The sequence below is a fragment of the Glandiceps talaboti genome, chromosome 9 (assembly GCF_964340395.1).
Source record: "Glandiceps talaboti chromosome 9, keGlaTala1.1, whole genome shotgun sequence".
NCBI classification, from domain to species: Eukaryota; Metazoa; Hemichordata; class Enteropneusta; family Spengelidae; genus Glandiceps; species Glandiceps talaboti.
Genome location: NC_135557.1, coordinates 9,645,460 through 9,669,572, shown reverse-complemented (window position 1 = coordinate 9,669,572; position 24,113 = coordinate 9,645,460). Strand labels below are relative to the sequence as shown.

The 24,113-nt window shown below is 36.8% G+C and overlaps 3 protein-coding genes and 1 non-coding gene across 4 annotated transcripts in view; 3 read left to right on the top strand and 1 right to left on the bottom strand.

The window, feature by feature from the left end:
• Nucleotides 1-683: 683 nt before the first annotated feature.
• On the top strand, nt 684-1,787 carry LOC144439771 (uncharacterized). Its single transcript, XM_078129004.1, has one exon. The coding sequence runs from the start codon at nt 684-686 to the stop codon at nt 1,785-1,787; it is 1,104 nt and encodes a 367-aa protein (XP_077985130.1).
• Nucleotides 1,788-3,717: 1,930 nt separating this feature from the next.
• LOC144439770 (uncharacterized) lies at nt 3,718-4,806 on the top strand. The gene has a single exon (XM_078129003.1). It carries the CDS (start codon nt 3,718-3,720, stop codon nt 4,804-4,806), a length of 1,089 nt encoding a protein of 362 aa, XP_077985129.1.
• Nucleotides 4,807-6,346: 1,540 nt separating this feature from the next.
• LOC144439769 (polycystin-1-like protein 2) overlaps nt 6,347-24,113 on the bottom strand; it is a 62,282-nt gene continuing 44,515 nt past the window's right edge. Inside the window, exons 20-32 of the mRNA XM_078129002.1 lie at nt 23,382-23,542; nt 22,534-22,844; nt 20,606-21,378; nt 19,775-19,901; nt 19,068-19,309; nt 17,728-17,754; nt 16,111-16,288; nt 14,856-15,225; nt 13,783-14,005; nt 12,505-12,607; nt 11,250-11,813; nt 10,099-10,444; nt 6,347-9,016 (exon numbers count right to left, since the gene is read on the bottom strand). Of these exons, the coding sequence (XP_077985128.1) occupies nt 8,464-9,016; nt 10,099-10,444; nt 11,250-11,813; nt 12,505-12,607; nt 13,783-14,005; nt 14,856-15,225; nt 16,111-16,288; nt 17,728-17,754; nt 19,068-19,309; nt 19,775-19,901; nt 20,606-21,378; nt 22,534-22,844; nt 23,382-23,542 (3,978 nt within the window). The 3' untranslated portion in view covers nt 6,347-8,463. The remainder of the gene's footprint in view (nt 9,017-10,098; nt 10,445-11,249; nt 11,814-12,504; nt 12,608-13,782; nt 14,006-14,855; nt 15,226-16,110; nt 16,289-17,727; nt 17,755-19,067; nt 19,310-19,774; nt 19,902-20,605; nt 21,379-22,533; nt 22,845-23,381; nt 23,543-24,113) is intronic.
• On the top strand, nt 19,619-19,689 carry Trnag-gcc (transfer RNA glycine (anticodon GCC)). Its single transcript has one exon. It is a non-coding gene; the product is annotated as a tRNA-Gly (tRNA).

Sequence of the window (24,113 nt, the reverse complement as noted above, 5' to 3'; positions counted from 1 at the left end):
TGGCTCTATCATTATGAAGTTTCATGCGAGTTGGTTTGAATGCGAGTTATTTTTCACCTGAAGTATTTTCTCTAAAGATAAACAATCGACATGTTCTGAGGGGTTTAAGATGGAAAAAGTGTTAAATGTATATAATGCGCCTCGGAAATAAATTATTAACCATTTTTTCAACTTTGTTCAAGAAAACTCAATCAAATTATCAGTCCAAATGAAAGGAAAGAACATTACTAATAGACGTCAAAATGATTAAATATATCATGCTATTTCGCAATCCAATATGGCCACCCACTGTGTTAATTAGAAGGATATGGTAAAAAAACATAATGTTATTGTCCTAAAACATATGACAATCAACTAATACGAGCTTCAATGACTTTCCTACTTACATCAGGTTACAGTACTCATCTTTGAGCGTTTACGACTTGGGAGATATATAAAATGGTTTTACCAGTATGTAAAAAAACAGCTCAAAATTTGAAGAGAAAAGAATATGTCCAAACATGAATGATAAAATTATGACAGTCTGTTCAGGCAATATTTTATTATGGTATTGTCCTTTATATTTTGGTTTGTTAGTTGCTTAATTTGGATGCAAATTATAGTGGCTATCACTAGGTTGAGAACGAACACATATACATACTTTTAATCTTTTCAAGCAGTGGCGGTATATTCTAATTCTAAACATGACGGAAAATGGAGAAGCTAAGCGTTTAATTTCAACAGAACCCACCGACAGACCAAATGTTTTGAATTGCTGCACTTCAATACCAAACACAGTGAGACCGTATGTGATGTGGCTCAAACCTGTGGCAGGAGTTTCCCTTGCCGTGCTTTCAGCTATATTCACCGCATTGATAGGCCTATGTGCAAGTATGGCAATGTCGTATGGAGCCCGTCCATTCCAGTTGACATTTCTCGTACGTGTAACCTTGATTATAGTAATATGTATCATAGTGTGTGCCACTCAAGATCAGCTAATTTACAAGAATGTTAAACAAACTACTCTTCTGATCGGTGTTGGGATTGCACGAGTCTTTGAGAGCTTGATATACATTGCCCTACGCCATGTACCCATAGGAAATGTAATGGCGGTGTATCTAGGACTATTCCCTCTTCTGTGTGCGATTGGGGGTTTGGTATTCCTAAAGGAACACTTCACTATATGCGATGCCTTTGGATCAGTGATAAACGTCATTGGCGTATTTCTAATCTCTCGTCCGACTTTCATCTTCGGTGACCAAGCTCTGACAAATGGAACAGTATCTGATGAAGGAGTTATTGACACAACACCTGTAGGGGCTGGCAACGTGACACTAGGATACGTCTGTGTTGTTCTATGTGCTCTGGGTCATTCGAGTAATTTTATTTTGCCTCGGACACAAGCATTAAAGGAAGTTTCTCCAAATACTATGGTATTTTATGGAGACATCCATGTGTTGTTGTTCAGTATGATCATGATATTTATTCTGGAGGCTGACTCGTGGACAGTAGGCTTTTTGTCATGGAATGCAATATTTGCACCAGTTTTACTGGTAGCATTATTTAGTTTCATTTGTAGGTACTGTGCTCTTATAAGCCTGAAATTTGAGAGGGCTACGGTCGCTTCAATTATTCAGCTTTTGGCGATTCCTGTTTCCTTTATTTTACAAGTATTTATAACCGATATATCAGTAGTACCCTATGATGTGATAGGATCGTCTTTGGTCATATTTGGTTCTATCATGATAACATGTAAAACGGGGTGGGATAGATGTAAGGAGGTAAGGAAAGAAGGAGAGACAATGTGAATACATCTGATTCAAGTCCTTGATTAGATTTCTTTCATTATATATCCCATACAGTATCAATTAGACCATATGACTTATCGTTATACCCATCCCCATTCTTTCGGCAATATTCTCATTTTTATTTAACATGTTACTGTCCAGTTAACGGGATACTTTTTGCACAATGGAACTGTCTGCAAACTTATAAATTGCTACGATGTCACTATAAGTCAACTCACAAACAGTTGTACGTACATGCCTAAGACTGTGTGCACCTATTTTTTGTGAAACGGACATAGACAATCTCCTATCGGTGCCCGGTCTTCGGACACCATACATGGAGCATAATATTATATTCCTTTGTCTCTTGGCATATCGTATGCACACAATTAATAATGGAGTTTGTTTATTAATTTTTTACCAGCAGAGTACATGAAGTCATGACTATCGAAAGTGCATCAGGAACCGAAACCATAAAGAGTGTTCTCGGTATTAATTTCTCTATCTTCAATTAATATTCATACCCTCTCTAGGAAACATTCTGAAACCAGTAGTATTTCAATTTGTAAACTCCTCTAGAACGTAAACTCCTCTAGACGTCAGTCATAACATAGAGTTAATGAATTATGAATGATATGGCGTTACTATTTATTTACACTATCAAAATCTGCTAGTTCGAATTTTTTGTCTTTTGTAATAGTTATGAATAACAAAAAAAAGATATCGTTTAGTATTACTGTTTCGCACACTCAATGATAATTATGTTATTATGATACATGTCTATCTATCAGCCAAGCAGCCCCTGTAAATATCACTCTAACTTCTATAATTTGGTGTTCTGGATTTCATATAATATATCCTACATAATAAATATGTTTGAAGTGGCACAACCAGTGTATATACTTGGTATTCTTCATTTAGAGTAAACATGAATACCTGCTAACATATCCCGGTACAATGTTAATATCGAAGCATGTCTTATTTGGCATTGTTATCTGCTGTCGTCGTAACAATGTACTGACTGTGTATATACGGTATATGTATATGTGTGCATACATTGAATTAATTCATGGGATAATTTATATCTTATGATCAATACTAGGTTTCAGGTCAGTAAGGAGCAAAATGATGCATGGGTAAACTTCAGCAAGCAGAATACTGTGAGTATGATTGAAATGTTTGGCACAAATTACTTGACCAGGTGCGCCCGCATATATACTAATGGTATTTGCACTGCAGTGCAATACTAACTGAAAAATATTACTTAGTACCAGCATGGAAATGATATGCAGAGTATGACATGATCGTTACTTGTATACGAAAGGGTGTGATCGCATGATATATATTTTTTACGGAAAACCGTTGTTTCGGAGAAATATATGTATTAATGTCCTGTGCTTGCAGTGTTTTCTAACTGCACTTTCACTCTCTATGTTCGTAGAAATACTGTAGCAGAGAACACTGCTAGTACTCCTACAAATACCCCAAGTAAACCACATATATTTGCACTCGGGCGTTATGGGGTTCTGTCATAGTACTTATATATGTGCAGCACAATTTTAGTAGAAAACAAAATCAACGCAGTTTGTGGGCCCTTTCAAAATACGGCAAGCAAATGATACGAACGAGCATGACGGATATTTTCACATCCAACATTTTATAGTACTGCACAGAAATACGAGCTGTGCATATAGTTTGGGGTCATACTTAAAAATAACAACTTCTGAAATTGTAAAAAGGATGTGTCCAAACACGATTGCAATATGACAGTTTCTCCTATAATGGTATTATTCATAGCAATTGTTTGTTCGTTGGTTGATTCTATGCTATGTTCACGGGATACGAATTATAACGAGTAGCAGGAGGTAGGAGAACGAGCACATATTTCAGTATATTGAGATCATTTCAAGCAGTTAAAATATTCTGGAACCGTCTCTAATTAACTCTAAACATGACACAAAATAGGGAATCGAATCGATTACTTTCTACAGCACTTGACGACAGACCAAATGTCTTGAAGGACTGCACTTCATTATCAAACGGCATGAGACCATATGTGATGTTGTTCAAACCAATAGCAGGGGTTTCTTTAGCGTTGTTAACAGCTATTTTCAACACACTCATCAGTCTGTGTGCAAGTATGACGATGTCGCATGGAGTTAGTCCATTCCAGTTAACATTTCTGTTATATCTAACCATGACTATAGTGATATGCATCATACTGTATGTCACTCAAGATCAGATTATTTACAAGAATGTTAGACAAACTATGCTTCTGATTGGTGTTGGCATTTCAAGAGTCTTTGGAACCATGATATATGTTGCACTACGCCATATACCCATAGGAAATGCAATGGCGGTGTATCTAGGATTATTCCCAATTCTTTGTGGGATTGGGGGAATGTTATTCCTACAGGAACACCTCACACTGTGTGATGCCTTTGGCTCAGTAACAAATATCGTTGGCGTAGTTCTAATCTCTCGACCAACATTCATCTTCGATGAACAAACGCTGAAAAATGGAACATTACTTGATGAAGGAGATGATAACACAACACATATTGGGGCTGGCAACTTGACACTAGGATACGTTTGTGTTGTTATGTGTGCCTTGAGCGCGGCAAGTAACTTTATTCTGCCTCGGACACAAGGATTAAAAGAAGTATCTGCAAATACAATGATATTTTATGGTGACACCTTTGCCTTGTTTGTCAGCATGATCGTAACATTTGTTCTGGAGGCTGACGCGTGGACAGTTGGCCTTCTGCCATGGAATGCAATAGTTCCACCTATTTTACTGGTAGCATCATTTTGTCTCCTTTGTAAGTATTGTGCTCTTGGAAGCTTGAAGCTAGAGCGGGCTGTTGTTGTGTCAATTATTCAGCTCTTTGCGATTCCTCTTTCCTTTATCTTACAAGTATTAATAACCGATATACCAGTAGTACCCTATGATGTGATAGGATCGTCTTTGGTCATATTTGGTTCTATCATAATAATATGCAAAACGGGATGGGATAGATGTAAGGAGGAAACAGATTAAGGAGAATGAAAGCAAACAGCATGCTCACCCATCTTATTCATCTTCTTCATAATATTGTTCTCACTATATATCTCAACGTTTTCATATCAATTTGCCTATACGACTGATAGTATTTATGTCCAATATCTTTACATTCCCATATTGTTCTGACGGTGTTCTGAACTTCATTTAACGGGACACTTTCCAATTAACAGGACAGTTTTTACAGAAGGAAAATGTCCACAAACTTGTTATGTGTTAAATCATAAACATTGGAAGGGCCTTACCACTGTCAATTGTTAAAGTGTTACCATCAGTGAACTTGTGAAAACTCGTACTTTCCATGCCTACCAGTTTGTACACCAATTCTTAGGTCTGTGAATTGTGCATAAAAAAGTTACCTTTTCCATGTGAATTTCGTGTATTTAACACTAAACCTTTTTGGACAAACGTCAGGTTATTTAGCAGAGGTGTGTGAAACAAAAGTTATATTATATATAATAATATGGGATGTGTTCATTATATCATGATACAACATAAGTGCTCTATGAAGTTCCGGGGAAAATGTATCTCAAAAAGTGTCGTCGAATTCGATATGACTTTGCTGTACTACAGGTTCTTGCCGATTTTATGAACATAACAGTCATTTTTTTTGTTAAACATCAGTCTTCATAGTATTCGCCTCCAACAAAATAACAAAGTGTTTTGTTAAATCAATTATAACTATCAGTTTTGTTATTGAGGTTCGTAAAACTCGATTTGTTACCCTGACAGTATGTTTGCACGATGAAAGTCTCAAAAAAGTTGTTAACAATGAAACCTTTTTTTGCAATCTTGATAATCATCAAAGTTAATATGTTCAAAATCTTCTTAAAGTTTACAATGACATTGTTTGTAGACATGATCGTACACACACGTACTGCAATGTCCAAGACTTTGTTTTTAATTGCGATTCTCTTCTTCAGTGATTCAAGCGTGTGTGTGTGTGGGGGGGGGAGAGAGAGAGAGAGAGAGAGAGAGAGAGAGAGAGAGAGAGAGAGAGAGAGAGAGAGAGAGAGAGAGAGAGAGATGTGTATATGTGTATAGGTATATGTTTTCTGACTCTCAAAATTTCAGTTTGCCAAATGTTGTTGCTGAATGTAAATGAGTTTTATATGCTGATGATACAACGCTTTTTTAAAATAGAGATAAGGATGTCAGTGAAATTCAGCAGACATTAAACTCTGACCTCGGTAGGGTCAACAATGGCAGTCTGATAACAAACCTGCCTTAAATGTAAGCAAAAATAAAAGTATGCTTACCAGGCACGTCAAAACGTCCAAATCATAATTAAACATTCATTTGCCTAAGTTGGTGTTAGTGTAAAACAATAATTGGATTAAATATTCTAATGTACAACATATGTAACCATTACCTCTTGGTAATTAAAACACACAAGAATACACAATCACGAATGTACACATCTCGATTTGATGCATTTTATTTCTATAGTTGTCTATAATTTAAATGAAGTTTTTTTACTGTACGTAGGAGTATGTGAACACAGTTGCACATTTGTGTACATAGTATTATGTTACAACATGGGAAGTGTACCTCCTTCTGATAATTCAAAATTATTTAAATAATTTTCACTAAATTGAAATATTAATGAAGATGACTACAAAGTCACAAATTAAAGGTTTCATTATTGGATTATAAATTAAATACAAATAAACACATGGGTAGTTGTATAATATCGACTTGTTCTGTTGTTTGCATTATATTCAAATACCTGTACATGTGGCAGTTTCATCAACCCAGAATGCGCCTCGGGAATAAACCAAAATGTTTCTTGTCAGCACATCACGTGAATGCCAGCGTGTCATTTCTTTTTTCTTAGCGTGACAGTAAGTTTACGTTCAAAATGATTTGAAATGATCATCACCAGTTGAAATTCTCTATGTTTCGTCATCGCTGTCTCATGCCAACTGCTTTCATTGTGATAGAGATGAATTAATATCAGGAGAAAATGTAATTTATATTTATTCAACCTGTAGTGAATGTATAAACACTAAACCCAAAATGATGTGAATGAAAAGGATCTGAGGTTCTTCAAGGCAGGTGATCAGTGACTTTCCTGGCAGAAAGGTTGATCAACAAATTGCATCGTCGACCCACTTTGAGCTGAAGGCCATGGTCAGAAACAGCTGTGGTTTTTTAGCCTAAGCGTTTACTTTTACCTTGGTCAAGAAAACTCAAATTCTTTCTCAGTTCAAATCAAGAAAAGACACATGACTTAACCATATATATTTGTTTTATAACGAAATCAAAATTTTAGAATCCATCAACTACTGTTTTAGGTATAAGTGAAAGCACTCTGACTAGTGTTTAGCGGGACGTGGGTTCGATTCCTACATGTGTCACTTTTCTTTCCTCATTTATATAACAAATTCATACTGTTTTAATTGTATGGGGAAAATACAATATTGTCCGTTTCAATGACAAAAGACCGTGAACCATAAGAAGTAAGAACTGACAAACACAATCTTACTAAAATTGTCAATCCGACAAAATCCGTGAAAAAAAACCCCCACCAGTGCGTTTACTTGCCTGTACTAATCAGGAATGAGACAAAGTTTTTCCCCAATACACATACAACGTAATCAACGGCATAGACACCTCTTGCTTGAACCAGGATCCCATAATTATATGTACTGATAGCATGCTACATGGTAGAACAATATAGTACGATAGCTTGTGTCACATTATACATTCAACAGACATAACAAACTGATAAAATCGTCGCCTGAACATACATAAGAGGCATCCCGGTCTTTTGTATATCCGTTGTGTTGTTGTATTTACCTAATATTATTATTGCGTGAAACCTTTCTTTAACTCACTTCATCGAAACAAACGCAATTGTGTTTTTCTTTTCGCGGGTTGTAACATAGAACAGGTTAACCCCGCGGCTTATATTCTGGGCTGTCAGTAGAATGTAATCAGTGTAACCAATCAAGATTTGATCAAGCTACTTTATTTGGAGTCCAATACTACTTTTCAACATAATGGCTTCTGGAAACAGTGTCAAGAACACCAATATATACTTCAATACACAATACCCATTGAAATAGTTTTTTCCACAAATGAACACTACTAAACCACATCCTTATATTTGAGTATTTTCTGCTGCACAAATGACCAAAAAAATATGATCTTGCAAAAAATAAAATATGTATACATCTTATCCACCTGCCAGCAGGTTTCGATAAGAATTAACTCAAACATTGCATTATAGGTTTCAGAAATATTGATATCAGAAGGTTAGAATACACAGGTATTAAGTCGTATACGTTGCATTATCTATCACTAATTTAAGGCACGCTGGTTGCGCTTAAGTGTTATAAACTCCGGTAAAAGTCTATATATCTTGTTAATCTAGACAAAACACGCCACTCAATACAGAAAAATATGTCCCTCTCGTCAGCTCTATACATGAAGAATGTAAATGTTCAAAACGCGTCAGTCAACTGTTAACAACAACACTGCATTTACATAAATAACCGCATTGATTTAGTAAATGTGGTCAACATAATTGAGAGTAATAATTTACAACCTATGTAACAACATGACTCTAACTTTAACACAGCCTTCATAAGTCATATATATTTTACTGGGTTTGCAATATGAAGATTTGTGTTACAACCCCTTCAACGGGGGTAATCGTCTGGGTAAAACCGTTTCCTCACTGCCATTCCCTTCCCCCGGGTGTTTATAGTGTTTACATCCGGGCATGTGTTCTGTTTCTCGCTGGGGTAAGTGTATCCGGAGTTGCAGTCCCGCGTCGAATATTGACTGGTTACCGTTACAACTACACGGTGGTGTTCGAGCAGTTGCTTGATGTTCTGATAAATCGTTCTTCAGTCTGTCGTTGCTGGCGCTGCCCTCAGTATTATGTGGATCCGCCATATCTCGAGATGTTGAGGTGTCATAAATACCACTGCCACTGATATGCCAGGGTCCAAGGTGTCCAGGTTGTCTTGTGGTGGATATTTTCTTATGTAAACCACCACGCCGCTTTGTGTCTGTTGCCTCACCCGTTTCTTCTTGCAAGTCATCAGGCGTAACATGAACTATCTTTGGTATCACCTTGGGTTGTGGCATGTGTAGTAACATTCCTCCCCCAGAATTCATGATGTCACTGTTCTTGGTTGCTTTGTCATAGTAGTTGTTCATGACTCCTGTGTATGGTCTAGAGACAAATAATAATGTGATGTAATTAAACCCAGCCAATTGTGATGCCCCATACATACATGTGAACTCCAGATATAAATTGTGTTTTTGATGAGTGGCTCTCTAATGATATAAGTGTATACTTATTCATGTTTGATATATGTGGGTTATTACCGTTATCACATATGTACCAGAGAATACTTGCACGTGTACAGGTGCGAGCATATGCTAGTTCTTTTTTTCACTGCAGTGCAATACTGAACACATTAATGCGTACATGTATGCAAATACTATTCAAAAATACACAATCCTTCGCTAAACACGAAATCACGTTATCGTGTATCTTATGCTGTTTATGAAAATTTGTCGTGTATGTTAACATATGTAATGATAATAACAGAACCCCATGTCACTTGTTTCCTGCTGCACTTTCACCAGCTACACTCTTGACAGTACAGACGCAGAGAATACTGCCAGTACTCATGCACATACCCCGAGTACACAGCCTTTTCACTCAAGTGTCATGGGTCCTGTTATATAATCAAACCTTCCAGAGTAGGTCTTTTTGTTACTAGCGAGGCACTCTATATATATATATATGTCCACAGGGGAAAGCAGGCATGTAATTAATTGATCGAATAACCGATTTATTGATTGATTAGTTATTTGATGTATTGATCAATTAACTGGTTGATATTTTGTGATATAAAACTAATTCTTCCTTTTCCTGGCAAGTTTTCTCTTTCAGCAGTATATAATTATCTCCTTAATGACATCTTGTCCATTCTTCTCTTATTGAAATTAAACCATCCCCAATCTTATAATTACCAAGGCATCGGTTACATAAGCAATTAGCTTTATCTCTTTCCCTTCTTGGAGATTATCACACCGAACACACATTCGTGTGCAAACATGTTCTCTTTAATACTAGTACATGAATGAGTTTGCACATGAATGCAATTCTACTATATCTTGTATACTGTTGTATCTTCCGCTTATATCTTACTTACTGTAATGTTAACGTTGGGGGCGTATTAAATCTATTAAATCCTTTTGACATCAACATGGTAATAGCGTCCCGAGTAAAGGTTCTTTACGTACCTGTTGGTGCCATCCTCGTCAAAGTTGCCTACAAAACTAGCCAGTACATCCACTCTTGTCTCAAGAGAATCGACAACCGACTCTAAAGACTGTGTATCTTCCTCTTGTTCTATATCTGCAACTGCTTTAACCTGTGGGGTCATTCGACGTCGTCTTCTGCATACAGGTGTTGTAGATATCTTTGCTTTCTCCATTGCTCTCTGCCAGTCTGGTTTTTCAATGTCAAGTGTCATGGTACCCGGTACTTTCAGGGTGTCTTTAGTTGGAGTTTCTGCATCGAGGAGTAGTGCTTCTTGTCGTAGGGCTTTCTCGGCAGTTTCATCATCGTCATCTTCAACATCAACGTCTAGAATATCAAAATGTCAACTATCAGACCTAACACTTTCAAACTAACTGTCTTACAATAGTAGTGGTGATGATACTGATGATTGTGGGGCAGTGGTTGTGGTGGTGATGGTGATATTGAGGGGATAAATATTTGCTTCACTCATTGCAGCTGCAGTAAGGTAACATACAAAACGAAATTGTAGTTTACTTTTTGAGTACCAGATCATTCGTAAATCAGCACAATCTCTGTTGCCAGCCTATATGTGTATCTTTGAAGACATGGTGCCTGTCTGATTCTGTCCATTAATTTTTTATTGATAATTATTGTACAACAGAATTCGATCAACATTCCTAGTTTACCTATCTAACTTTGTGCTACAATTATTCAATTGTGACAAGTTTCACTCCCTTGTGTTTAAGTCTGAACACATTGGCAATACGATTAAGACTGCCTCGTCTACTGCACATATTACGGTACACACATCCACACTGTTAATTACAAACCTCACCGAATACTGTTAACGTAGTGCACACTCTGGAGTTCTTTGTTATGTGAAAAGCCATGTGTGAGTGGGTAATGATAGAAGATTTCATCTGGTTATTAACATTTGTTTATGGTACTAAGTAATGGGGGGGGGGGGGTATTTAAACGCATGGCCACACATCACTATAGGCAGCTTTAGCATAGCTTGTGACAAACAAACTCGACAGCTTGGTCGAATATTGTAGATGTGTGTTTCTTGATTTTTGACTTTGCAACCTGGCTTCAGTGAATAATGGCTTCCTTAATTACAGAGTTGTGCCATTTGAAGCATTCTCCTTACCTGGCGGATCATCATTCGCTGCTTCACATTCCTCAGTACTATCAAGACCAATGATTTCTTTCACGTTTCCCCAAATAAAATCGACAATTTCATAATCATCACAGAACTTAGACTTGTCCTCCTGTACGGTGGAATATGCCATCATCACAGCGGTGACGAAGAGATTGAGCAGAATCATCATACCAGTCATGATGAAGGCGAAGAAGAAAATCGGACCCATGATCGGATTGGCATACACCAACTCCTCATAGTCGAAGGCACCCAGTAGTGTGGACAGGAGTGTTTCCACAGTCGATAGGAATGTGCTGTATGTCAGAAGGAGGCTGCTGAAGATGACATAAGCCATTTGACCGAAAGCCATGAAGACAACGGTGAAGACTATACAGAAGTTAACAAGGTCTCTCCGTGCTGCGCTGAGGGTAGCAATCATGACTGCGATGTGGTGATTTAGCCGCATTAGTTTCATAAACTTAAGTATGGAGAGAAAGACCAGTAGAGCCAGAATATAATTGTATATCTCTTCGTACAGTGCAGCTCCTTGCAAGTTTAGGAATGCCCTTTTTCCTGAAACAAAAGATGCAATAAATGAATCGTATGATTTAAACTTAGCATTAACCATGACGTAATTATAGCTAATACTATTTCCAAAAAAATATGCTATATGGTTCTGATTGTTTTAATTATAAAAGGTGTCCTATATTAACAACGGTTTGTTAATTACTATGATAATTTTACGAGGGACAAATACATTTTTATGAGCGAGGCAAAATCAGAAGTAATAGGATAAGACATCCTTATCAAATCTGACTGGGCATCCCCACTGAGTGACACTGCATTATAATGCAGTTCAATGTAGCTAACATGTACATAAGACGAAATGCATAGAGGTACATCTAAACAACAATTCTTTAATTACCGTAAATATATAGCAATGCAATCACTGAATGTTTTTACAGTTGAAATACTTCGTACGTTGTCGGTTGCGTGTGTGCACAAATAACGCCATGTTGTTTGTTGATATTCAATGTGTACATGTATGCCCATGGCAAGTAAGACTTAACCTGATTGGTTGTATGGCTCACTGAGCAGAAATTCGTTTGCACGGGCGCCACTTCAGATGTAAAGGAAGTGATCAGGCGAAAAACGTAAACATTTACTACGAAGGTCAATTCGGGCAAAATAACGAAGGTAAAATAGCAATGAACGATTAGCCAACATCTACATCGGATTTTAATCAGATTGACCGTATACACACCTCCCGTTTCTTCTTGGTGTAGACTATCTACAGCAATGTCTCTAGTTGGAATCTTGTAGATAAACATCCCAATGCCGATCAATGATAAAATGATAATCGCAAGCTGAAAATACATACATGAATATAGTTTTATCATTTAAATATATTCAGTTCAAGCACTTTGCAGTTAATAAGAATTAAATAGGAATTTGTGTGTTCTTGTTATTAATATGGTATATTATGTTGTTGTATTGTGTTGTAGCTGTCTTCTGCATGTACCGTCGCCATTGGTATATCTTATAGTGTGTTGTAACGTGATTGCCATAGTTGTAAATTAACCATGATGAGACATAGAAGTAAGACTCAAAGGCTTATATATATACTACCTTGTATTGTTCATGTACTACACCAGTCTAGTTTTAGTGTGTACTTTGGTAAAGTATTTGGTAATGTATCAGCAACTTTATCTACTCTGTATATATTCGAGGTCCCATAGGTTGTTCCAATTATACACAATCAAAATATATCTCGAGATGTACCAGTAAGTACACACAGTGAAATTATTGAAAATGCATTATATACGTACAAAGCATTTGAGGAATATGGTCAAGCATCAGCAATATTACTCTCAGTACATGTATGCCTAGCTTTCCCAAATTACACCTGTGTAACTTTGGCGTTTCACTAATGAGACTCTGTGTGTTTGCATAAAGACAGACTTGAGTCAACTCCAGACTAACAATAAAAGATCTAGAGACAACGTGCGCACAGCAGGGTCCTTTGTATATCACACTAAAAAAATGATCAGCATTTCTATTATTTTTTTAAGTGCAGTAGAAATAAGGTAGTGCGGAAGCGATTACACACGACTTTAATAGTTTCAACTGTTCATTTTCCTACTCGTAATCACCAATGTCCATGTCTACCTCAACATCACAACTGTTAGTGAGTCCTCTGTAGTTGTTCATTTTGCAGTTAAGGATATCTGTGCATGGTGGTGTTTTTTTTTTTTTTTTTTTTTTTTTGTAAAGCGCGTCTCCTACGTTAAACACCAAGCTGACTTAAATTTCCCTGCAATATGTTTAGTTGGTCCCTTGCGTCAAATATTCAGTTTTACGCTTAACATTGTGATTGTTTTTTTTTAGAAAAGCCAACCATTACGAATCAATGTTTCCTATTCTTTACTCATCTAGTAAAATGCCTTTCACAGCTAACAATGTAGGGTGCATTTCCAGAGTGACAATATTTAGCAACATAACGAAAAAACGAAACAAAATATTTAGTGTAATAAATGCATACTTCAAGATAATTCCAATAGTCTTTGAAATATAATCTTTTCTCTTTCTTCATCTGTCGAACTTCTTCCACAATGAAGAAGATGATAAACCCAGCAAAGATGATGTCACAGGCCATCAAGAATTCTGGGAAGGTGCCAGTAAACGGGTACAGTCTGATAACTTGGATGGTTCGCATTGCAACACCGCCCCCAACGGATGGAAACTCTGCTATCAACGTCACCATGCTGTGGTAAATGTTTATACATAAAATAAAATGTTCATGTATACTGGAGAGAATTTATCTCAGTAACAGACAATTGAAAAATAAACATTCATTTTACAACATAAAATCACTTTTCTTGTATAGCTTAACACGAGTTTTTGTTCTTTGAATTATATTGCAAATCCATATGTTGCAATGTGCGGGAAAAACAAGTTGAGAAATAAACTCATCCTATATAATAGACTGTATCATCCCCCCCCCCTAACCAGTCGTCTTTTTTACTGGTGGTTGTGACTGATAGACGTGATTGATACATAAATGGCCACTTTCAATGAAGGAAAGTTCATCCCAATAGTTAACCAAGCATATCAAAGCAGACATTCCTTTCAGCCTAATAGTCAAGAATCTCGATGTCTTTACTAGAACATAGTACAACATTCCATTTGTAAACTCTGTCTGTTTTATATTTGCTAGTTTGGAATTGTTTTGATTGTTTGCTTTTTCGTCGGTTTGTGTGTTTGAGTTTGATTGCAGTTTGTTCGTTTGTTCGTTTATTTGTTTGTTTGTTTGTTTGTTTGTTTGTTTGTTTGTTTGTTTGTGTATGTATGTGTGTGGATGTGGATGTATGTATGTATGTATGTATGTATGTATGTATGTATGTATGTATGTATGTATGTATGTGTGTGAGTGTTTGTTCTATACAACCGAAAACAACTTTTTAATGTTGTATCAATACAAGTTGTTCATGAATTAAATAATTCCAAATGAATGAATTTCATCTTTTTGGGATAATCTCACTGGGTCCCCGAACGATTATAAAAGAAGTTTAAGATTTGGTATAAACGTCATGTCCTTAGACACTGTATATCTACCTGAATAAATCAGTCTGTGCGTTGTAAAGAGTAAACTCTAATATAACAGCTCTCGTCAGTGGATCTAGCCAATTGGTCTTTTCCAGGTAGTCAACCATGTCGTATGCCTTCTCAATAGTCGAACCGAACTCTGCAGTGTAGCCGCCACCACCGTACCACGTAATACGACCGTAGAGGGAGCCACCATCTAATTCTTCAGCCGATGCATACAGCCATGGTAGTGCGTATGGGTTGTTAGGGGCCGTAAATGAGTCGTTGAGAGGAGCCCATGAATCACCATACAACTGTCTGTCTTCGGTGTCTGATATGTCATAATCTACCTCACACTGTTTGACGAAGTCGGCCATGATAGGCGGAGCGTCGCATAGTTCTAAAGTATTGTAAAAGAAAATCGTGAGGTAGTATTAAAGCCAAAGGAGTGACAGTACGTGCATTTGGCAGAGTACCTGTATATTACACAGCCATACTAAACCAACTATTTGACATATACTCAGAAATGGTATGCAAACAAAATACAAATGATTATACAATACAGTTTATTATTATCATGAATAACTATAATGGCTTTTATTGACACTTTCTTTAATGTTATCATCATGTGGGGTTGAGTGATTATTGTTGATTCTCTGTAAGGCACTTTGCAATTCATTACAACATAACGATAAGTACAACGAAAACCATAAACCCTGAAAAACAAAGCGTCGCCTGGCTAGACAAAAACCTCATTAACATTGCTACATTTTATTGTCTGGCTAGACACCAATCTTACCAACAGCGTTTTGTCAATCGTCTGGCGAGACAAACATCGTTACTAATATTGTTACACTTCCTTTGTCTGATGAGCTACCATTATCTTAGATGACCATTGCCACATTTACGTGTCCCTGGTAAATATATGTTTGGCGGCCTCGTTCTTTGAAGTTTTTCAGACACTCGGTGGACTAAAATGTAACAATTGTAATTCAGTTCTTGTCGTGCAAGACGATAACATTAATATTACTTATAATTTAGCCAGACGAGAAGATTTACAACATCAAAGATATATTTTGTCTAGAATTTAAAAAAAAAAAAAACCTGTACAATGTAAATGAGATTTTTGTCCAGCCAGGCGACGTTTTGTTTCATGGTTCATGATTTTCGTTGGAATTTTCAATTCATCCGGCCAATTTGTTTAATCAATGATTTAAACACCCAATTGCAGTGAACTTGTTTTTCCTGTAAACGAGGGATATTGAAGCTACGTGTAATAACCTACCTGGCCGTACCCTCAACTGTCTGAGTCTAGCTGGCCCGACTCTGTACGTGACGTAGTTCGATATATATCGCCGTTGTCGCCAATGGAGTCGATCACCGTTGTACCATTCATCGGCATACAGAGATGGGACGACCACGGCTCGTATGTACTGGAGGTAGGAATTGAACCCATTGTCGATCTGCACGTTCAAAATTAAAAAAAACAAAAAACATTTCATTACAAATATGTAATTATAATGCCATTTTTTTATCTCTTTGTAATGAGTAAAGTATATTGAATTAGATTTTGCAATTTTGTTTATTACAAATATCGTAATCTTTCAATACATATTGAGTTATATTTTATATATTATGTGACTATTCTCAAGGGTATTGTCCAAACACAAAAAGTTGGGCGTCCTGTCATGGCACGTATCAGCGTTGACCTTATCAATGCACGTGTCATAAACTTCGACCGTATCAAGCCATTGTCACCTGGCCGTGATCGAGGCATTCGTGTTGACCTTATCAAAGCATTCGCCACTTAGCATCGAACATACCACGACAATTTGTCACTTAGCATCGACCTTATCAATGTCATTTGTCTCTTAGCGTCGAACATACATGACTATTTGTCACTTAGTATCGACCTTATCAAAGGATAAATTACAATGACATCCACAATAAGAATACCTGGACCGGAGATGACATCTAGAAGGAAAAAGGATAGATCCTGTTGCTATTTGTCAAATAACCAATTAGTGTTCTAGCTAGCTGGTCGCTACGAGTCACGAGACAAGAACTGATTAGGACCACTTAGGTCACTCATATTTTCATTGGCTGAACACAAAAATATGATCTTAGGGAATAATAAAAGTAAGAGCCATCTCACTTATGGGTCAATATTTATAAGAAATATGGAGTTGTGCATTTTATAGAATTCTACAAAACATTTGTGCAAATATCCTTGTTAATGTTTTATGTCTATCAAGTGTTATATCTGAATAATTATTTTATCAGGAAACTTATTGCAGAATCACACTGTTAGTCTCATAATGCAATAATATTAATCAAATGTAGCCTAGCTATCTGTTGTTAGACTCAAAAGACTGGTACCACTACGCTATTTGTTATACTAACTGAATTTTTTATTTTGAATTCTGCTGACCTTTTCTCGTCTACGTTCATAGCTGTGTTGCATTGGTCAAGAAGCCAAACCCCACAACACACATATAACGTGTACAAGGCATTTAACTTAAACTTGACTAAAATGCAAAGTACATAACATAATGATCGGATTGAGATTGAAGGATCACATTTCTATGACGACATATAATTGTGGATGCATAGTGTGACCTGATTGCATGATTTAAATGTTTTCTTAATTTATACCAGAGTGCCTTTCGAGACCAGTTCGAAATAGGAGTCAGAGTAGACGAGATGATGTATTTGAGTGAAAATTAAATAAAACGTCAGTTAGAATAGCAGAATAGTGTAGTAGCTATAGTCCTTGAAGTCTACAAATAGGTTACAGTGAATGTTAACTGTTTTGAAATGCGCTCTTTCTCCGTGCTTAGCCTGGATATAAACGTAATGCTTGTTAGTAATGTGGTATTCTTGTAATCCTAAACAAACTTACTTCCTCGATAGAAAAGTCGTCATCTGCCTAATGAAATAAAATATTCAAAGCAAAGATAATAGAACACGATAAATTTAAATATAACTCTAAAATGAAATAATAATAACATAGAAAACTAAGATAATAAAATATCAACATAACGTACTGAGATAAATAAAGTGAAATTTAAATTTGGTAGTAGAGGAAACCAAAATTGGAATAACACTTCGAGCTAAAAAAATAGAATACTACAATTTATAACAATATAATATCGTGGTATATAAAAATAGAATTTGAAGATTTACTTAAAACGAAAGCATTGTGGTGCATAATAGGTTTAACCGAGGCAATTACCAATACAATGATTTAATGCAATTAAAAATGTCTTATTTTTCTATTCTGAACAAAATAATTGTAAACCATATGCGTACTTTGTAGATTATCGGATATTGAGCCAACATACCTAAAGACTAATCAACCTACAGAACATACCAACTTATGGCATTACGTGCCTCAGTCTATTTTCTCCTCGCTTTTCCCACATAAACGTGGCGTTTCAGTTCCTCTGGCTTTTAGAAAATTATTAAACCAACTTGCCCATATAAGGAATAACAACTCGATTTATCCATACATGCAGAGTAGCCTCGTCTTTGCTTATAGAACACCTACTGATCTTTTTTTCCCCTTAGAAAATGTGATCAATCATAATTTTTACGTTTTGGTTATTTCTTTCAAAACTTACTTTTTTTACTGCAACTCAATAATTATTATCGAGGGGATTGAATTGTTGCATTTTTTTTTGAATCAGTGGAATATAAAAAAAATAGAGAAATAAAAACCAAATATAGATAAGAAGGTGTAAGTCCTAATGGAGTGATTTTGAGGGTTGTAATTTCGTTCATATACGGTGTCATAACTGGTTTTCATCCATATAAAGAATACCACCACGTCAGTACCAATACACAACGTATCAAGTTGCCTTTGCGGTTATAGGAAGTGTTAATCTTATCAAAATGTACGTATGAAAGTTTCAATTCAATTTGCTGTTAACACTGTCGCTATCTCTCTATTATCATTATAGCGACTGTTAACTTATATTAACCATATGAGCGTAAACTCTTCGGAAGAGTGTCAACTTACATTGCCAATATAAAGGATATAAACTATAATTTGTCCATTCAAGGAGAATGAACTCGCTTTGCACATAGAAGAGTAACAACTCGCCATGTCCATATAAGGAATATAAAATCGCTTTGTCCACATAAAGAGTGGAAACTCAACCTGCCAGTATGAGGAGTGTACATTTACATTGCCCATAAATGGAGTATAAAATCACTCTGTCCTTGTGAGTGTCAACTTACCTTGCCCATATAGGGAGTATCGAAGAACATGTTGTCTAGATGCATGTGTTCGTATCGGGCCATCAAGTCACGTGACCCATAAGTAATCAGTAACAGGATTGCAAGATAGAAACTATAGACGAAGATCTCCTTCAGCACGCCTTTCATCTTAACCTCTTTAAATCTCTTCCTCCGAGCTCTCTCAAGCTCCTCCGGTGAGAGAGGGGTTTCCATTTCAGCAGTGTCTTCAGCAGTAACTATGCCTATATAATCAACACATTTACATCATAATGTATAACCTTCATAATATAGTGTGTCAGTCAAAACACTACTACAGACAGGCGGGTTGACGAACGGACGGACAGACAGACACAGCCAGACAGACTGGCATAAATAAATAAATAATACATAAATAAATAAATAAATAAATAAATAAATAAATAAATAAATAAATAAATAAATGAATAAATAAATAAATAATAATTCAACCACTATTTTTTTGTCTCGCTGTATTTGTTCGGAAATGTATCTTTCATTCCAAATTAACAATTAAAAGTGCTTTGTTATGTGAAGCATCGGTGGTTCGATGGTAGAATTCTCGCCTGCCACGCGGGAGGCCCGGGTTCGATTCCCGGCCGATGCAAACATCAGATCTTTTCTATTATTTGTTGTTAATTGTGATGTGCATGTGTGATACTTCTGAGTAAAGTAAAATAAAGGTGCCTTACCTTCATATGCACTCATATCTGTAGTCAGCCATTCTTCATCAGGTTTCAATTTATTGTCTTCAACATCGCCCTCAATTTGCTCTGGTTTCTTCCAAATAAGAGCAACGAAGAGTGCCAAGAGTATCACCTATGATTCACATTATAAAGTTTTATTTAACGAAATATGTAATGTCTTGCTTTGTTATGAAACCAATCGATTTTCACTCACTCACTCACTCACTCACTCACTCACTCACTCACTCACTCACTCACTCACTCACCCACCCACCCACCCACCCACCCACTCACAACATTACGTCAGCGCATAGTTTGTAAGTTATTTGTTAATACCAGATTACCAGTCTATTGCAAATGAGTGTTAATTGTGTGATTAATCGTTAAGTAGAATAATGCGAGTACGTTTTGAATATGCAGCAAAACCACGCCCTAAAGGTACTAAGCCAATAAATTCATATTATGTCACTTTAAAGTTATTACATTTTATCCTTTAATGGTGCTTAAAGCGTCTCGCATAAAGAAAATGTAGAAATGTTGGTAGGATTTTATTTCTCGCTAGATGATAAAATGTAGCAATGGCAGTGATGCAAATGTTTGTCATCCCAGGCGATAAAATGTAGCATTATCAGTAAGAATGCTGTCTCGCCAGACGATAAAATGTAGCAATGTCAATAATAGTTCTGTCTTGCCACCCAAAGAAATGTGGCAATATTAGTAACGTAAGATGTCTGGCGCGCCAGACGATGAAATGTAGCAATGACAGTGTAACATTTTGGTCGAATCGGGTGACATTTTGTTTCAAGTTGATTGGCCTTCACTGCGCTATGAACGTACCTTTGCTGGTTGGACGAGGAGAAGTGACTCGAAGAATGACAGAAAGAAAGAGATGAGCCATTTGACAGATTTCTCATGACCCCACTCCATGCTATACAGTATGGTAAAGAAGGCAGATGCGAAGCTAGACAGGAACATCAGAAGCCATGCTACATAGACAAATCCATGTGGTAACATAAAAGGTGCTTTCTCTTTCCCCTTCTTGTCCTTCTTCTTACTGTTGTCAGCAACGCTGTCGGTAGCACTTGTTGGTCGAGATCTCGGCATTAACGGATCTCTCATCTTTCGTGGAGACCAGACCCAGCTTCCATCTAACGAGGAGCCTGGACGTGGTGTCAATCTCTCCGGGTCGAAATCAGCTGTTGAACCATAGTCGCTGTCGTCATCTCCTATACCGAAAGAGGCCTTTCCGTGACTCTTCACCTGATGAGCATCATCATCTATGGTTATATGGAAGGCCGAAAGAGGGCGCTTTGTTTGGTTGTCTTTGAACAGTTTCCACGACTCATCTTTGTCATGTGATGCGACGAGACGTTCTGAGCTTGCGCTGTTAGTGATGTATTTCTTTGCCGCGTCATCGTTGTCATGACCATCCGTGACCTGCGTACTTCTGTTATGCTTTATAATTGACTGGGTTCTCTTCGGGGAAACTTCAACACTTTGCTTGGCTTTGCACTTCCTGAACAACTGTACTAACACGATACTGGGAGGAAACACTACCAAGCTGCTAACGACGGATACGTAGAGTTCTTTTAGAGAAAACTCCAAAGGCCCTGTATATAAACAAAAAAAAAACACATCTTACAGGATGACGTTTGACATACATTATCACAATTAAAGTTTTCAATATCACAGCGCAAAAGTGTTAGATTTTGTATCTGAAATTAATTAAAGTAACCGTTAAGGGGATAAAGACAACTGCAATTATATCATGCACTAGCCACGTTGAAAACAAAAGATGGAATTGTAACCCGATCGTTCTACGTACGTCACGATAACGCACTTCTATGTTCATGACAACGCACATCTACGTCATTGTTATGTTTGAAATATGAGTAAAACATTCAAATATTTTATTATTTTCCCTGATTTTTTTCTTTTGATAGTACCTGCGCTTGTATAACTATAGCATTCTCTGATAGTTTGTTCTTCATTTAGCCGGAATTCGAAGATACTCGTGACCTAGGGGTTTGTCACTATGAATCGCTAGACTCGTAGTGCCAAAGCCCTCTAGGTCACTCGTATTTTCCATAGACTGAAGTGAGAAAGATAACGGGTGATAATATCTAATTCAAAGTAACACATAGTGGGTGAAAATGATATATTCTTCAAAAATATACCAGTTTTAGGTCCATAATAATGACGTGAAACAACAAACTAACGGTAAGAGTTATATCTCCTCCAATGAGTTTAAAGGGAAATGCAATTCCAGAAAATAGTCATTTTAATATTGAACTATGGATTCTGAAGTCGTTTTCATAATTTTAAATCACCTACAATTACTTGTCATTTCAGAAAGAGTGAGTTGATCTTGTGCATTTATAGGATACCTTTGATACGGGGTATTGCATCATGGGAGTCAGAAGAAATAATATATTCATGGTTGCAAAATGAATATTCATGAGTGCCGAGGGCCTATTCCTTTAACATCTCTCATGAATATGCATTGTGCATCAACTGTTTTTGTTTTAGTTTATGAAAATGACTACATTTCCTGCAGTGGCGTTCCCTTTAAGGAACCACCTTAGCTGATAAGTGATATATATTCCTTTCATCGTGGAACGTCCAATACTGCGCTACACTGAACTGAAAGTAATTCCTTTCCCGCTCATATTTATACAAATATCTACAATATCATTGAGTGGCTCAAAATGCAAGAATGACATTGGAAACATAGACTTGACTATCCAAATTATACCGAAACTCACCAAGGCTAAAAAGCTTGTCACTAACGCCAGCTTTCTCGTTATCTGTACGGAAGAACATACAGTTGGCGATCATCGTCAGGTACAGGAGAGATAGGCAACACGACAGTCGCTGTACACGGCTGAAGTTACTCCTGTTCGGCCGTGAAAGAACGGAGAACCAAATATGGCCGTCCGTGAACTCTTTTCTCGTGGTGAACGAGAAGAGATTGCTGAATCTCGTCATGTCTTCATCAGATGCAGAACGTAGGAATCTCTCAACCTTGCCATCTCCCTTCTCAACAGCTAACCACTTGTCACATAGGAAGAAATATCTGAAAAATCACGTAGGGTATAGTAAAAGTGTGTGCTTGACGTCTGTGATAGAGATGGGATTTGTATGGGAAGTTTGATTAATAGAAGGAGAAGAATTGAAAAAAACACACTAAATAATTATAAATGAATGAAATAACAGTCAATTTATACCCGTACGTATCTGATTGTATCAGTTTCGACCATTCTCTGCATAGTCTGTGTTGTGCGTATGTTCCTGTTGGATGTGTGTTTGTTCGTTTTTGTTTGTTTGTGATAGTAGGGAGGGGACGATGTGGGTGTGTAAAATCCCAACTCATACTTTTTCTCATTGCAGTGCACTATAAAGTAAGTTGTGGTGATGGTGTCATGACAAAAGGCGACTTGACTGTTTGGTGGTAGCTAGGTACATCTACAAACTCTATATCAAAGAAGGCATTTTGTAATGATATCGATGACGAGGGATGACTGACTGACGATGTTTGTTCAAACTCGGTATATTTTCTATATCTGTCATCGTTTTTTCATCAATAAATTCCTGATTTGACATCCCTACTTACTTGTTATCTGTCTGTACGTCAATGACTTCGACTCTAGTCAGAAACCACGATGCTGCCGCTCCTTTACCGGAATTATCATGCCAAATGCGCAATGACAAGAGTCGACCAAGGGGACCATGCGTGGCTACTATAAACTTGGTGATACTGCCTTTTTCGTACAGCTTTATAAAGAAAACAAACCGGAAATTGTCAGTGTTGAAATTAAATGTATATGTATTCTATAGAGAGAAAAAAACATGACGATGATCTGATGAATAAAAAAATAAAATAAATATTTATGACACAGTAGTGTAATCAACGTGCATATTTCTGTGTTTGTCATTATGGTGCGGTCAAATATTGTACCTTTGATAATCACTCGTGTGGATAATTTGTTTCGTTAAATTTCGGAATTGATCAATTATTCTATCGCCATGCCGGCATTAAATGCATTGGAAACAGTACATGAATGAATGAATGAATGAATGAATGAATGAATGAATGAATGAATGAATGAATGAATGAATGAATGAATGAATGAATGAATGAATGAATTAACGAACGAACGAATATATATGTGTATATGCATGAAAGACTAATGAAGGGATGGATGGATGGGCGGACGATTGGATGGTAGATGGATGATGAATGGAAGGATGGATGTGAAGTGGATAAAAGAAGGAAGGCAGGAATGAAGGAATGGGTAAATGAAAGAAGAATGGATGGGTGAATGAATGATACATGTTCAAATGT